The sequence below is a fragment of the Convolutriloba macropyga genome, chromosome 12 (genome assembly GCF_964194025.1).
Source record: "Convolutriloba macropyga chromosome 12, txConMacr16.3, whole genome shotgun sequence".
Taxonomy (NCBI): domain Eukaryota; kingdom Metazoa; phylum Xenacoelomorpha; order Acoela; family Convolutidae; genus Convolutriloba; species Convolutriloba macropyga.
This window is the reverse complement of record NC_134479.1, coordinates 17,123,985-17,138,979: the sequence shown is the minus strand read 5'-3', so window position 1 is coordinate 17,138,979 and position 14,995 is coordinate 17,123,985. Positions and strand designations below refer to the sequence as shown.

The 14,995-nt window shown below is 32.5% G+C and overlaps 1 protein-coding gene and 1 long non-coding RNA gene across 2 annotated transcripts in view; one reads left to right on the top strand and one right to left on the bottom strand.

The window, feature by feature from the left end:
- The window catches only part of LOC142351164 (uncharacterized), a 264,396-nt gene that overhangs the window by 157,539 nt on the left and 91,862 nt on the right, over positions 1 to 14,995 (top strand). The window contains exon 7 of the mRNA XM_075403279.1: positions 14,473 to 14,681. Coding sequence (XP_075259394.1) covers positions 14,473 to 14,681 — 209 coding nt within the window. The remainder of the gene's footprint in view (positions 1 to 14,472; positions 14,682 to 14,995) is intronic.
- On the bottom strand, positions 4,312 to 8,890 carry LOC142350635 (uncharacterized). The gene is made up of 2 exons (XR_012760888.1): positions 8,372 to 8,890; positions 4,312 to 4,563 (listed from the first exon to the last, which is right to left on the bottom strand). It is a non-coding gene; the product is annotated as an uncharacterized LOC142350635 (long non-coding RNA).

Sequence of the window (14,995 nt, the reverse complement as noted above, 5' to 3'; positions counted from 1 at the left end):
CGACAATGTGATGAAAAAGTGTAGAACAAAAGTTTTCAGCTCTGTTTTTACTTTTAAAATCAAATTCTAACTCTTTAGACTTATTTTACTTCTTCTACATTCGAGCCGGGAACTGCTTATAATAGATGTCAATTTCTTTTATTTTTCTGCTCTTTTTACTTTTTCCTAGCTATTTTTGGGCATAATGAACTTGGGCTTTCAAGACCCGGGCTGTGTTTAAATAGACCGACTAGAAGGCCGCGAACAAATATTCAGATATTTAAACAAACATCTTTTTTACTTCTTAGATACAGATTGCAATTATAGTGCGTTAGTCAAAGCTTCATTTGGATTACTGACAAAAACAAAGTTTGTGCGCTGCATTTTCGTTGTTGCACCATTTTTGATGTCCGCCGGAATTAGACCACTAAAACGACCTCACTCTGATCACGCTGTTATCGAACAGATTAAGTTTAGCGATTCTTTACAGAAATGCTTTTTGATCAGTAAAACAGAGAGACTCAACGATTTGGGTGCCACGATTTTGCACCCAATTTCTTCACCCCTCTATCATTTAACCCCGCTATTATTTAACCCATCTTTAATTTCACACCAATTAGGGCTGTTAAATTAGTAAAATAATCAGTTGACCATGCCTCGCGAGCCATAGCCGTGCGACTTGACACTTGATATAAAACTAACCGTGAGACTTGATATAAAACTATCACAGAGCCGAACATGGGATTAAATTATCCTCTAAATTATGACAAAACCTACCTTTTGATGTCGACTGCTATGTCGACTTAAGTGCTTGTTATGCCATAAATGAGCCAAAAGTTGTTAAATGTTTGCAGCAAATGTTTGTAGTTATCTACTCAACAGGTTTTGCCGAATCCAAACACCCAGTTAGAATCAAATTTGCAATATTTATCAGTGGGGGCAGGTGGGGTAAGTGGAGGTAGGTAAGGATAGGTGGGGGTAGGTGGGGGTAGGTGGGATGAGGGTAAGGTAGGGGGGTAGGGTGCGGGGGTAGGTGTAGGTAGGTGGGGGAGGGGAAGTTAGGTGGATGACGCGCTGAGGTGGGGGACATAAACGGTAAATGGGGGATTACAGGACTTTATAATGACCATTTCACATTAAATATTACCATCATTTCCTTATTACTATACTTTACCAACAAAGCTACTGTTAAAGTACAATGTTCGAAAATAGAAGTCAACGTTCTAAAGCAGAAGTCAAGGTTCGAAAACAAAGGCAAACGTACAGTCACGGACAAAATTGCTTCAGGTAAGAAAAACTGTAGAATACCAATACTCTTCTTCAAGCCGTTAAACGTTCAGGTAACTGCGATAGGCAAATTGATTTTTCTATTCTTATTTTTTGTTCCAATCACATCTAAAATATGATTAAATTTTTAGCATTACACTTCATCAAATTTCTTTATTGAGATTCGACGTAGAAAAAAGAAATTGCGTAATTATAAAGCTAAGTGATAGACAAAAAAATACAAATTGTGAATTCGTTATTGAAAACTAGTTTTCAGGTTTCGAGTTTTGCTAATTTCTGCGTACAATTAGCGAAAGCATCCAAAAGTTCTCAGCCTTCTGGGAAGCGAAACTGGACATCCTTGGACATTCTTTTTCCAATTGGACTTCAAAGACACTTACTGAAACCTACTGATAACACTTTTGTGACATTAGCAAACAGTTGAACTTTTTGTGTACTAATTCTTAATGGTAAAAAGATCTGAAACTTTAGATATTTTTAGAAAATCAATTTTAGAAAACTTAACTGCTACAGTCATATCATTTCTTTTTTCAGCATTAATGCTTGTTTAATTAATTACCGATTTGCTTTAGCGAAGACTTTCAGTAATAAATTTTTCAAATCTCTCGGCAATTTATACAAACGGTGTTAAATTATGAAAAAAAGAGGAGTTTCCATAGACTCTAATTGTTTCTCAAGCTCAGGTTCCAAAAAATAGATTCTTTCAAATTTGTTTTTTTTTTCAAAAAGCACACCTGTTTTGCGCCTAACTTGAATTCAAAGGGTCCATGTTTTTATTCACAATCGAAAAGAAAGTGCTCCCTGAAACTTATGCAATATGTTCTAAAATTGAAGGCTTATCGTATACATATCAATCTCCCAAACATATTTCAATGGAAAGTTTTTTTTGGCTAAGACTTAGGTTTTGCTTTCGCTTCTAGTCTTAGCAGTTCACCTCACTGTTAAAAACTGTGGCAACTATTTCTACACACAATAGCGTAATTGTCGTTTGAAATCTGCCCAACATAAACTAAAGTAGACAACTGGTTGTCCAATTGAAGCAGTCAGTCTCTCTTGCTGCAAACTGTGAAAGTCTTTTTCTATTGCAATCACATTTCATGCAAAACTCGCAAAAAATAAGTTAACACAAATTTGCATCATTCGACGTTAAGTCCGGCAAAAAAAACATTGCTCTCCTAAATTTGGTCTCCTAAATTTTAGAAACATTGGTCTCCTAAATTTACCTAATAGAGCAAAAACTCATTTAATTTCCTGAGAATAACGCGCGTCCTTGGAGGATGACGTTTGGCATGAAAATGTAAAAGAAAAAGAAATATGGGATTCAATCTGGCGTATGGCGAGCGTTTGTAACAAATATAGTGAAGAAAGGAAGACGTGAGTTTTTATAAGTGTTGCAATAAAAGCTACACAAAAAAATTCGAGCCGAAATCAACATTCTTACAAAATTGACGCTATTTTTACGGCAATTTTTACAAGTCTTACAATAGTTTTCAATGAAACGAGGAGCGTTTTTCGAGAAGAAATGAATTGAAGTACTATTGAATGCGAGAGAAGCAAAGTGAAGAAAGAATTGAAGAAAATTTTGAAACTGAAACGGAGTCAAAAAAAATTGTTCAGAATGCCAAATTAACTTCGTCACTGCTGGTAATATTCATTAAATCAACGGTCAATAAATTTTACTTTTTTGTGCACGTTTTTTACTTTTAATACTCAATCAGATCTAAAAACTGTAATGAACGGATTCAATTTTCTCTTTTTTTACATTTGAGTAACCCAGCTTATTTTTTGGTGCGACCAGACAAAAATATTATAGAAACAGAAGTCGGAACTTTTCAACTTGGTCCCCCGTACGTTATGCACCCCCCAGTTACAGATCACTTGCCATTACATAATAAAATCATTATTTAAAAAAATGGCACGCGCTTCTAGGGGTACAAATAATATGAACTCATTAAGCTTGGGAGGAGGACACAAACGGGAAAAGATTCCAGAAGTTAATCAACTATTGATTTGATCTTTATCGAGCCCCGTCTTAAGTTCTGCCAGTTAAGACAGTTTGAAAATCTGATTTTTTGCTCTGATTAGTATGCGAAATCGGTTTTCAAATCTAACGATCGCGAGAGTAATGTTTTTTTAGCTTTTTAAGAGCAATAAAAACCGTTCAAAAGAGACACGGTTATTATCTTTGGATCTTTTCCTTTTATGAAACGCCCCAGTCAGACTGAAGTCGGGTTTGACATTGTTTCGGTCGTCTTCAAAATCGGAGTCAATTTTATTGCTTTCACTTGTTTTGGAAGAATTATATTGGTGCCCCGGTCGAGTCGTCACTGAAAGATTTCACGCACAGTAAAAACTTGAAGTAAGGAAGTTTTTTATCAAGACTTAAGCAATGAAACAGAACAAAATGTATGAGCACGATGGTGTGAAGAAAACGTAGCACTCAAAAAATATATTTCTTTCTTTTTACCATGTCAAAAAAAATTTTACCTTGTCAAACGAACAAGGTTTGAACTATACTTAACAGTTAGAACCATCAGACAAAATTCGTCGTGAAGTTCGTTACCTTAAAAACCAATACAATTCTGTCAATTTTTTTTTCGGGAAACAAAAGTATTTCTATTAGAATTGCAAAAAACAGAATCTAGTTTTTAAAGTTTCTCCAACAGACAAAAAAACCTTTCCAAAAATTGATGCGAAGTTGTCCAAAAACATACCAATTTCCGTGCGCAACCTTAATTATACTTCGTTAGCACTACACTGTAAAATGTAGTAGTAGCTCTGTTTTATATTATATACAGAAAAAAAGCATCAAAGAGTAAATTAAATTTAATCAAACCAGTCTCATTTGCAACCCCAAAACAATTTTGCATCATTCCCAGTTATACTGGAATGCTCACTTTCAAATTTTGGCAAGTTTAATCAAAAGTTCGCCCTAATAATCTTTTTAATTGACTAAGAAAAATCCAAATTCTTTGCCTTAATTTATGCTCTTCTAACGCAGTAGCTTGCTTTTTACGCCGAAGTTCTAGAAATCAGAAAAAGACATCGAGATTAAAACTGATACATTTCTTTCTCATGCAATGAAAGTATGTTGCAACATAATACTCAAATTACTCAAAATCAATGCGGCTGATCAAGTATACCATGATTGTCCTTGGTGAACTTGAATTCGTCCATTTAGTCCAGGTTCAGAGAGAAAAATGGTGAACACATAATCTGTTCACATCTTTTGGTCGTGGGAAACCATTGCAGTCTTCCACCAAAATTTCCATTTCTTCGTCGTATTTTCCAGAGTCCCTTGGCAACATTAATTTACATGTTAGATATTTTAAACTGGGATCGTTGATTTTGCAATTTTTTTCAGATTTTTGTTAAATCAAAAGATCAATTCTCTTGACAGATTTTGAGGTATTTATTTTGTTTCAAGCCCAAACCCCCCCTCAGCTTTTTATAAAATATTATGTGCTGTCATTTATTAGCGCGTTACTGCGAAAAAAATGGCACGTGCACCTAGGGGTATAAATTGATGGACCTAGTAATCTGAGGGTTGGGGAGGAATTCATTTTGTGTTCTGAAATGGAAAAAGTCAGTAATTAACAAAGTCAATTAAGTTATTACTACTGCAAAAATATGAAATGACATTGACTTTGTAACAATACTGTTCAATCGTAAAAAAATCTGCTTCTATAAAATCTTTTTACACTATTTTACCAAAGGAGGACTTACTTTATGATACTTTATAATTTGAATTTAAAACAAACAAGTTCGACCACATTATAGATCTTAAACCGTTGCGAAACATTGATGCAAAATCCATGAAAGTTCAGCTAATAATGTTTTCAAATGCAAAAGATATATTTTTACAAGAAGCAAGAACTTCCCTCGGCCCTTGTTTGTTCAGAAGAGAAAATTTTTGGGGGGAATTTGTCTCTCTAGCTATTACATTAGTCAAACTCAGACTATGTGTGTGTGTGTTTGGTGGCAGGAGAGGGGTTTTCGGCTTCTTCACGCTGAACATGACCTTACTTTGCAACGCCTAATCCTTTCTGCATTTTTCGAAAAGGGTGGTCTCGACAGCGCTAAGAATACTTGACGGTCTTTTTCAAATCAAACGTCAAACTTTTGGAAGTGGTGCGGACTTTGAGAAACAATGAGAACCCGTAAAAGCTTTCAAAAACTACGCTCAACACTCTAAACCAGCACCCGATGTGCTTTTTTGCGCTCATGTTACGAGAAGACTGTTTCACTCCATGGTTTTAGAGTTTTCAGCCCTGAAAATGTTGTCATTTTGGGAAAATTTTTTCGGAAGGGATTTCAAAAAACAAGAACTAATGGAGGTTGCGTTACAACGACAGATTGATAACAGTGTTTTTTTTTTCAATTTTTGATTGAAAACAAATACTGTTATCAGTTTAAAAAATTACTGTAACATTTTTTGATTTTAAGAGTTGTTCTAGACTTTTTATCACCTTTTGAAAAACGCTCTTGCTAAAAATTCTTTGTTTTAATGAATGCACACATCGCATTAGTTTTTCAACAAACAATGCGATGTATACAATTATTAAAAGCAACGAAATTTTTATCGCGATGCGTGTGAAATATTCATTTAAAAAGGTTAAAAGCTGCCGAATAAAAGATGGGCATATTATCTCAATAGAAATCAGAACGTATATAAGGTATGGCTTTCTTTACCACCACAAAACTAATTTTTTCATCCAAAACTTTATTCCAAAACCAATGTGTAATCGCACGAAAAACGTGTTCAATTGCTTTTTATGGTGATCCCAAGTTTTAAAATTGGCGAAACATTTTGTATCCTCCGAAAGAGCAGGCGGTAATTTTGAAATTGTCTGCAGCTTTAAAGTATGTTCAGCCAGTTTGTTGTGTGTGTTATATGTGTATCAGGGTTGTTACTGCAGTCAGAAGCTATACTTGTAAGAAGCAATGAGCAGAAATTAATATTTTTTGAATAAACCTCCTAATTTTTAGCTTGTCATGAGAAAAGTTAAAAGCCCTATAAACACAAATTATTCACGTTGCACAAAATTTTTAATGACTTATTGGTTTTTGCTTGCTGCAAGTAATATCTCTTAACATCAAATATTCAAAAGAACAAAAAGTAGATGCAAATTTGAAAAATGAACATCCAAGTACAAGTATGATTAACCAAGATTTGAATCAACAATTTATTTTTGAAAAAAAAATCAATAACTTGACTGCAGAAACCAATTCGCTTTAGCTGGAAACAAATGATCAGAAACGCTCAGAAACACTAAAACATAACATTGCGTATTAGAATTTTGCAAAATGGGTACGTCATTTGACGTATCGTATGGGTACGGTTTTGTCGCCTCTGGTCAAAATGTTTTAAGTATTTTTTTAGTTTTTGCATTTCTGGTCCTTGAGTTCTGAGTTTTGATCCTCTAGAATGGCTATTTTTGTCAAGTTTTATCTCAAAACTTTGAAGTAATTGAAAATTTCTTTCACAAAGCTTTGAGTATTATGTGTAGTATGAGTTCACACCGCAACTTAATGAAAAGAAGTAGCAAAAAGCACAAAACTAAAAGTAAAGTAGAGTAATAAATACTTAACGTGTCATGAAAAATTCCGTTCAAAGTTTAGCAATTTGTATACACCATTTTTAATTTTGGATGCATAAGCAGATAAATAAAATTACATACGTTTTCCAAAGAAACGGTTCAGTTTTGTCCTGTAAAGTCAAAGTTCATGTTGAAAATTAGCAGAGATTTGTTTACAAGGATAAACTTAGTCGCAAAACAGTCACAATAAATTTTCCTAAACTGGAAAATTTATTGGTGTTATTGATTGCTAGGCTCAAAAGTTTTGATTTATATTACGCACAATGGCGAGATCAACAAAAAAGTAAATTTCTGCCTGAAAGAACAAAGAGTGGCTAAAAATGTTCAAATATGAGAAACCGCATGTTTAAAAAAACGGCTTTTTAAGTTGTGTACTCTTGGCAACAATATTATATATATATATATATGTATATATATATATATATATATATATATATATATATATATATATAAATATATATATATATATATATATATATATATATATATATATGTATATATATATATATATATATATATATATATATAAATATATATATATATATATATATATGTATATATTTTATATTTATATATATATATATATATATATATATATATATAAATATAATATATATATATATATATATATATATATATATATAGTATATATTTATATTTATATATATATATATATATATATAAATATATATATATATATATATATATATATATATATATATATATGTAATGAAATGTTAAAAAGAACAGACCCTTACCGAATGAGCAAACCTTTAAATAATGCCGGTTTATCATGAAATTCACTCAAAATTTCGAAAAAATTAATCACTTACTTTTGATTTTTTGAACTTTGTCAAAATATATTTTCACTGAAATTTGTAAAGAATAAATGTTTTTAAAGAACGAGCAAAAAACTATAATGCAAGTTTTGGTCAACTTGTTTGTTTATACGGTCCAAAGTTAATTGCAATAAATTGACTGGTAGGGTTTTTAATTTAGTGTTTGGCAAATGTTAATTATAGACAATAATTTTTATAAATCAAACTTTCAATTTCATCTACAAGTTAAAGATTTTTATTGTTTGACCACTTTGTTGAAATAAGCTACAAATCTTTTGGTCCTGCCAGATGTCGCTGTTTTTTGTAGTTTAATGACTGAGTCTTACGATTGAAAGGTCTAATTGTCTTTCTATGGTGTTAAAATATCTCAAAATTTTTTGTTGAAATTTTGTCGTTGTTACGAGACTTCAAAATAATTGTCGAAAAAAGCAAAGGATTGCCATTATTTTACCTTAATTCTGTCATCTGGTAGCTTAGCATTGAACGATACTGGTTGTATCTTCAACACTATCAAAGGATCAACTTAAAAGTATGTAAAAAGTAAATGAACAATTTACGATTAATGAATATAAATTGAGAGTGAGTCTGCAATGTATTTTCATTGTTGCTCCGAAAAATTTCATTTTTTAAACTCAGTGTTTTTAGTTTACTCAGTGTTATTCCAACATGTAATTCTTCTTGGCAGATTTGCAGAGAGACCGACAAGGTGGAACAATTTGAACAGAACTGTCATTCGCATCCGTAGTGTTGGTTGGTTTTGTAACACAAACGTGGAACAACGAAGCGCAAACGAACCGCGCCAAGTTCGATTCTAAATACCGCGTCTTTTCCATATGTTCATGAATTAATTCCAAAATAAAGTTTAAGTCGATGGTGCTCAAATTCTTGTTTTCAATCAGCAAATTCAATCGCCCGTGATCATAGCAAAGATCTCGGACTGCTTCATTTTCTATATATCGATATAATATGCATTTCAATGCGCTTTTATTCTCTTGAAAATTAGCCAAGCCAACTTCTTGAACAACGAGTAATGCAAAACAAAATATGAACGACCTGAAAACATTATACAAAACCATATTTCTCCAAAGCTGCAAAAGTTGTGAAGTAAGTATGAAGGAAGAACAACTATTTATTTACTATACATGGAGAATGGTTCTTGTGAAGCTTATAATTTAGAAAGCAAACTTTTTCTTTTGATAACGCTTGTATCGCAAATATTGCCGCAGACGATTGTGGTAAAATCAGATTAATAGTAACAGTTGCATAGCGTTCTGTTTTATACAGCTTATAGAGAATTAATTGATAAATTTAATAAGATTGCTTGTCAGACAGAATTTCTTTTTTTTCGCAGTATGAGGTTTTTTCAGAAAACAAGAGTTTTAAAACATTTGATTGGAACGTGTTTGGAAATAAGACTCCTCAAGTCCTGCTCCGGTATTCGGCTTACAGGATATCGCAGGATTCTCTCATGAGACTGTTATTTTACCCGACTGGAAGAAATTGTGTTACGTTGTAAGTTTAATGCAATGTTTTTAGACGATACCCGTCCATTATCAAGAGCATTGGAAAGTTAGCGTCTTATGGATAACGTAGCGATCTTTGAGAAACGTCCGACAATTCTTAGAAGAAAAACGTCTTTATCAAGGAAACAGCTATATAACAAAATTATGAACGCAATTTTTGGCCAATTTAGGATTGCATTCTGGGCTATATTGCAAGTGCTCTCATTGTAAGATCTCAACACATTTTTTTAAAGAAACTGTATGATAGAACGCTAACTTCTTCAGGGTTATAATCCTACTTAATCTAAAAACTAAAAACTGAATTCAAAACTGGCTGTTGAGGTCCACGATTAACTTTGAGCAGCACATTTCTTGTTTTGAAATGTAGAAAAAAGATCAAAGTGAATTAACTTGTCGGGAATTCTCCGTCAGATTCTGAAATCCCCTGTGCCCATTAAAAACGTACGCCATTTTTTTGAGTAATTTCATGAAAAAATAAATGTTGGGGATGTTTATAAATGTTTGTGAAAGTGTTGGGGATGTCTAAAATCCTATTCTTGGTCTCCAATCACACAAACTTTTTTTTGATTTCGTGATCAGTCATAAATGATTCTCAGTTCTCATAATAGACACTCGACAATATACAGTTTGTAATGCTTCTTAATAGTCTTAAAAAGACCATTTATGATTTCTATGAAATGATGCACAACTCATTCGAGAAAACTGAAAAACTGCTTAGTTTTAATTCTTGGTAGAAGTCAAAAGAATCTTGGAAAGACAACAAGGTGAAACAGTGTCGAAAAAAGCACATAAAACATTGAATACCAAAAAATCACATTCAAAGTAGTTAGAGAGCATTGAAATTTGTTAATATGTTTTTATTTTTTGCATTTAGAATTGCATTCTACGTCTCCTTCTTTCGGTGCGCTAGAACCACAATTTGGACTTTATACGTATCCTAAAAATTCTGAGAGCAATTTTCTTATAAATGAGCATTTGTAGACCTAAAATTTTTTAGGAGAATATTGAAACTTTAGTCATATACGTGATCTTACTGTTTTTAGTGCACAACTTTTTAACCAATATTGCCTTTCAGAATCCTTTCGTGGATCAGAACATGGCGGCAAGGAAGCCCTCAAAGGATGATTTTGTGAAAAGGTTGAAAATTAATATTGAAAGAGTAAAAAATTTGAATGGTACTTGGTAATCAGACTGGCATTATATATAGTTTCTGTTGCTTCTTACCAGGATCCGAAATATCTACTGAAATTCTTACCGGATTAGGAAATCGAGTATAGACAGAGTGGTTTCAAGGAAACTTCCATCCGGAATTCCACTGATCGTTCAACAAAATTTGAGATTTAAATCAGTGGATTGAAGTTGAAATTTTGAGAAAAAAAAAGATATTTGAAAAGCAAAAATTTGATATAACAGTATGATTACAAACAGTGAAGAACATAAAGAGATAAAAAAGACTGGCATCATTTTGATGTTCAAGACCTCATCTATGAAACCATGGTCTGTATTATTTCCCGAAGTAAATTACTTTTTTCTAATGACGACATTTTTCTGGCCCACTCGCGGTAAAATTGGAATTAAGCTGTATTAATTTTAGGAATTTTGCGTTGCCAATTTTTTTCAATTTTAATCTCATTGTCAGATAATAGTGTTTTTTTTTGAAGAAGGGGTCTACACAGAGTTTGCAAATAGTGCACTCCTGAATATTTGATCCTTCCTTTTGCTTAAATTTAGCGGTCGAATAGGTTCAAAAAGTTATTAGGTGTAATATGATCTTCATCAGCGACAATCTGGAACAGACTTGTTTCAGTGACCGTCTAGAGGTATTTTGCATATCTACAAAAAATTTTAGATATATTGAAATCTTGGGGAAAACGTTTCCTAGGTCTCCAATCATACAGTAACTTTCTTTGATTTCGTTCTAAATCATACATGACTCTTAATTCTCATTCTAGATGATATATGATTTGTATCTTTTTTCAATAGTCATTAAAAGATCATTTATAGTTTCCTGGAACTGATGCAGGAATCTTACAAAAAAGCTGAAAAACTGCCCAGTTTTCAATCTCGATAGAAATCAAAAAAGCTCTTGGAAATGTTTCAATGTGGCACAATGGCAAAAAAGATCATAAAACATTGACTGCCAAAAATTCTCTTATAATAATGTCAGAGAGCATTGATTTTATTTATTTTTTGCATTTAGACTGTCTTCTAAATTTGACTCCTTGGGTGCGCTAGAACCAAAAATTATAAATAAAACGTATTAAGAAAACAAAAATAAAATCATTAGAGAAAAAATCTTATACGTGAGCTTTTATAGGCCTCAACTAGTTTGGGAGAATATCAAATTATTAGTCATATGCGTGGCCTTTCTCTTTTATAGTACCAACGTTGTAAAAAATATCACATTTTAGGGTCTTTGATTAATCCGCTCATGATGGCAGGAAACAATTATAACATAACTTATTGATAAAAAACTAAATTCATTTTCGAAGGGAAAAATAAGTATGGATTTTAGTAATCATACTAGGATCACAATAACAATAATTTCTGTGGCTTTATACAAATATCGTACAAAGAAATCAAGAATAAACAGAGTGAAGTAATTCAAACAGTTTTTAAGAGCATAATCGGTAGATTGAACATAAAGTTTTAACAAAAAAATGGTTTTTGAAAAGCAAATAAATGATATGCAGTAGAAACGCTATTCAAAATCAGAACTTATGGAAACGCAAAAAAAATTTTCTTCCAGTCGAGATTTGAAAACTCATCTATGAAACTATGGACTGACGTGTTTCTCTGAACTAAATTTCTTTTGGTTTGATGACAAAATTTTGTTGGGCCAACAAGCTTAATATTGAATTCAAGCTGTAAAAATATTGACAATTTTGCGGTGCCCAGTTTATCACTTTAAACCTTACGTCTCATGCTTGGAAGTCTTTTGTGTTAAAATAGTGTTATGATTTTTTCGAAACAGTAGTTTATGAAGAGTTTCCAAGGAGTCCAATCATTTACTGTGCTGCCCAAGTTTTTTCGTTGGAAAACTGTTCACTCGTTTTTTTCCCTAAATTTAGCGGTCAATTAGGATCAAAATTTGCTACGGTTGATGTGACATTTATAAGGGACAATTAGGAACAGACTCGTTTCAGTGAACGCCTAGAAGTATTTTTCAAAACTTCGAAAGCTGAAAAGAAACATTTGATACTAAGTCATATAGTACTATTAATAATCATAACAGATGATATACGACTTGTACCATTTCTTAATATCATGAAAATCTTTTATGATTTCTAATAATTCATGCCGGAATCTTCAAGAAAGCTGAAAAACTGCAGCTTTTTTCACTCTTGGTACAAGTCGAAAAACACTCTTGGAAATGTAACAAGGTGACACAAGGCCAAAACAGGCACATAAACCATTTATTGCCAAAAAATTCCCATATAAAGCAGTCGTAGAGCATTATAACGTACCCATGTTTTGTATCTACGATCGCATTCTACATTTGATTTCTTGGGTACGCTTGAACCAAAGTTTGGAGTTTATACAATTTTCTCATAAATGAACGTTCATAGGTCTAAACTGGTTTCGGAGAATATTGGAGCTTTAGTCATATATGCGATCCTACTGTTTTTATTGCCTAACTTTATAACTAATATTGCATTTCAGAATCTTTTTGTGGATTAGAACATGATGACAAGGGAGTACTCAAGTGATGATTTAGTGATTAAAAATTGATAACTAATTATGAATGAGTAAAAGCATGAATGATTCTTGTTAATCATACTAAGACGGTAAAAAAATTTTCTGGCGTCATAACAGGACGGTACTGAGAAATCAGGTGCAGACATTGTGAAGTCAAAGAAACTTCAGTCGGGGATGCAGTTGATCATTCAATAGTTTTTAAGAGTTGAATCAGCGGATTGAAATTAAATTTCTGACAAAAGAGATACAAAAAACACATTATCCGAGTCGACATTCGAAACTTCATCTATAGAACCATAGACCGTCGGAATTGTCTGAACCAAGTTACTTTTGGTTTGATGACAAGAAAATTTCTGGGCCATTCTACACAATACTAGAATAATCGTGCCGGCACTTATTCCTAAATAAGGTAATAAATTAGAAATCGAATAGGATCAAAAGTTTCACGGGTAATATGACATTCGTAAGCGCCAATTAGAAAGAGATTTGTTTCAGTGAACGTCTGGAGGTAATTTCACAACATTGCTATTAATTGTAATTATCAACTTATTCCCAGTTTTTAGAGAATTTTATCAGATCTGATAAGATCTTACGTGATAAAAGTTCAGATTTTATAAGATAAAAATTTAACTGACAAAAAATATTTATCGTATAAGATCTTATAAGAATCTTATAAGATCTTGTAAGATAAACATTTGGAAAGTTATGACTCATCTTTTTGATAAGTTGTTTGTCAGATCTTACACAGTAAAAACTCTTTATACTTTGCTTGTTATGCAAACTGAAAACATTTCAGAGTTGCTTTGAAGCAGCAGCCAAAAACTACAGCATGCAACACATAAGTGTCTGAGCATCAAAGAAAATATTATCTTGCAATGTCTTTTGAGACTCATAAGCTATTGTGAAAAAGGATAATCGATTATCAGGGGCTTTTTCTGAAGAGATGATTATCAAACTAGGCTGAAAATACTTTTTGCAGAACAAAATTATCTTTGACTGCTAAACTGAGCCATGAGAGCTAAATGAGACTCAGTGTAAAACTGCCGCCAACATAAACTCAAGAAACTTTTTTTTTGTTTCATAATTGGTTAGTTGACGGATTGTTTGTTACTTTCATAGGAACTTTACTACATTAAACGGCAATATATTGAAATCATTTAAACATGTCTGATCAGATCTTACACGATAAATAATTTCCCTTACGTGAACATTTATTTTGTAAGATCTGATAAGATATTTAGCACATCTTATATGATAACAATTCAGCAAATTTGAATTATGATCTTATAAGATCTGATAAGAATCTTATCTGATCCTACACGGTTAAAGTTTACGTAGGGCAGAATTTTTTTATCGAGTAAAACCAGATAAGATCTTACACGATGACGACTTTTGATCCGAATCTTATCAGTTCTTACACGATAAAAGTTCCAGAATCACTGGGGATTTGAAATAAGCGCTATAAGATACTCTACAATGGAACTGTTGATCCGAACTAGTGAGCCTTTAAATTTCTAGAATTCACCAGAAAATTTATTTGTTCAGATTTCGAATGTTCATTTCTCTGAAAGACACTAGTGACGACCTGTGCATTTGTGGGCTGAGACCCTTCGACATGGATGAATCGTTCATCGGGTGCAACAATGCAGGATTCCCTCCTTTTGCGACCCATTTTCAACCCCCCTTCAATGACACAAAATGCAAGAAGGAGTTCGAAATTGACTTCGGAGTTCTCACCAAACTCAACATTCCATGTAAGTAGGGAAACATGAAATGATGGGCTTCATTTTCGGCCGATACCGCGAGGTGTACCCGGAGGTTGGTGGCAGAGCAATTCAGCGCTGAATCAGTATAGAGATGTTCTGCTTTTTAGGATGACCAGTACTCTGTTCATGACACAATTTACAATGGCCAGTCTGACTTTTGAGTAAAATTTACTTCATGAAAAATAATATGCTCATCATAAAAATAATAATACATCAACAGCAACAATAATAATAATAATAATAATAATAATAATAATAATAATAATAATAATAATAATAAAAATAACTTTAAATAATAAAAA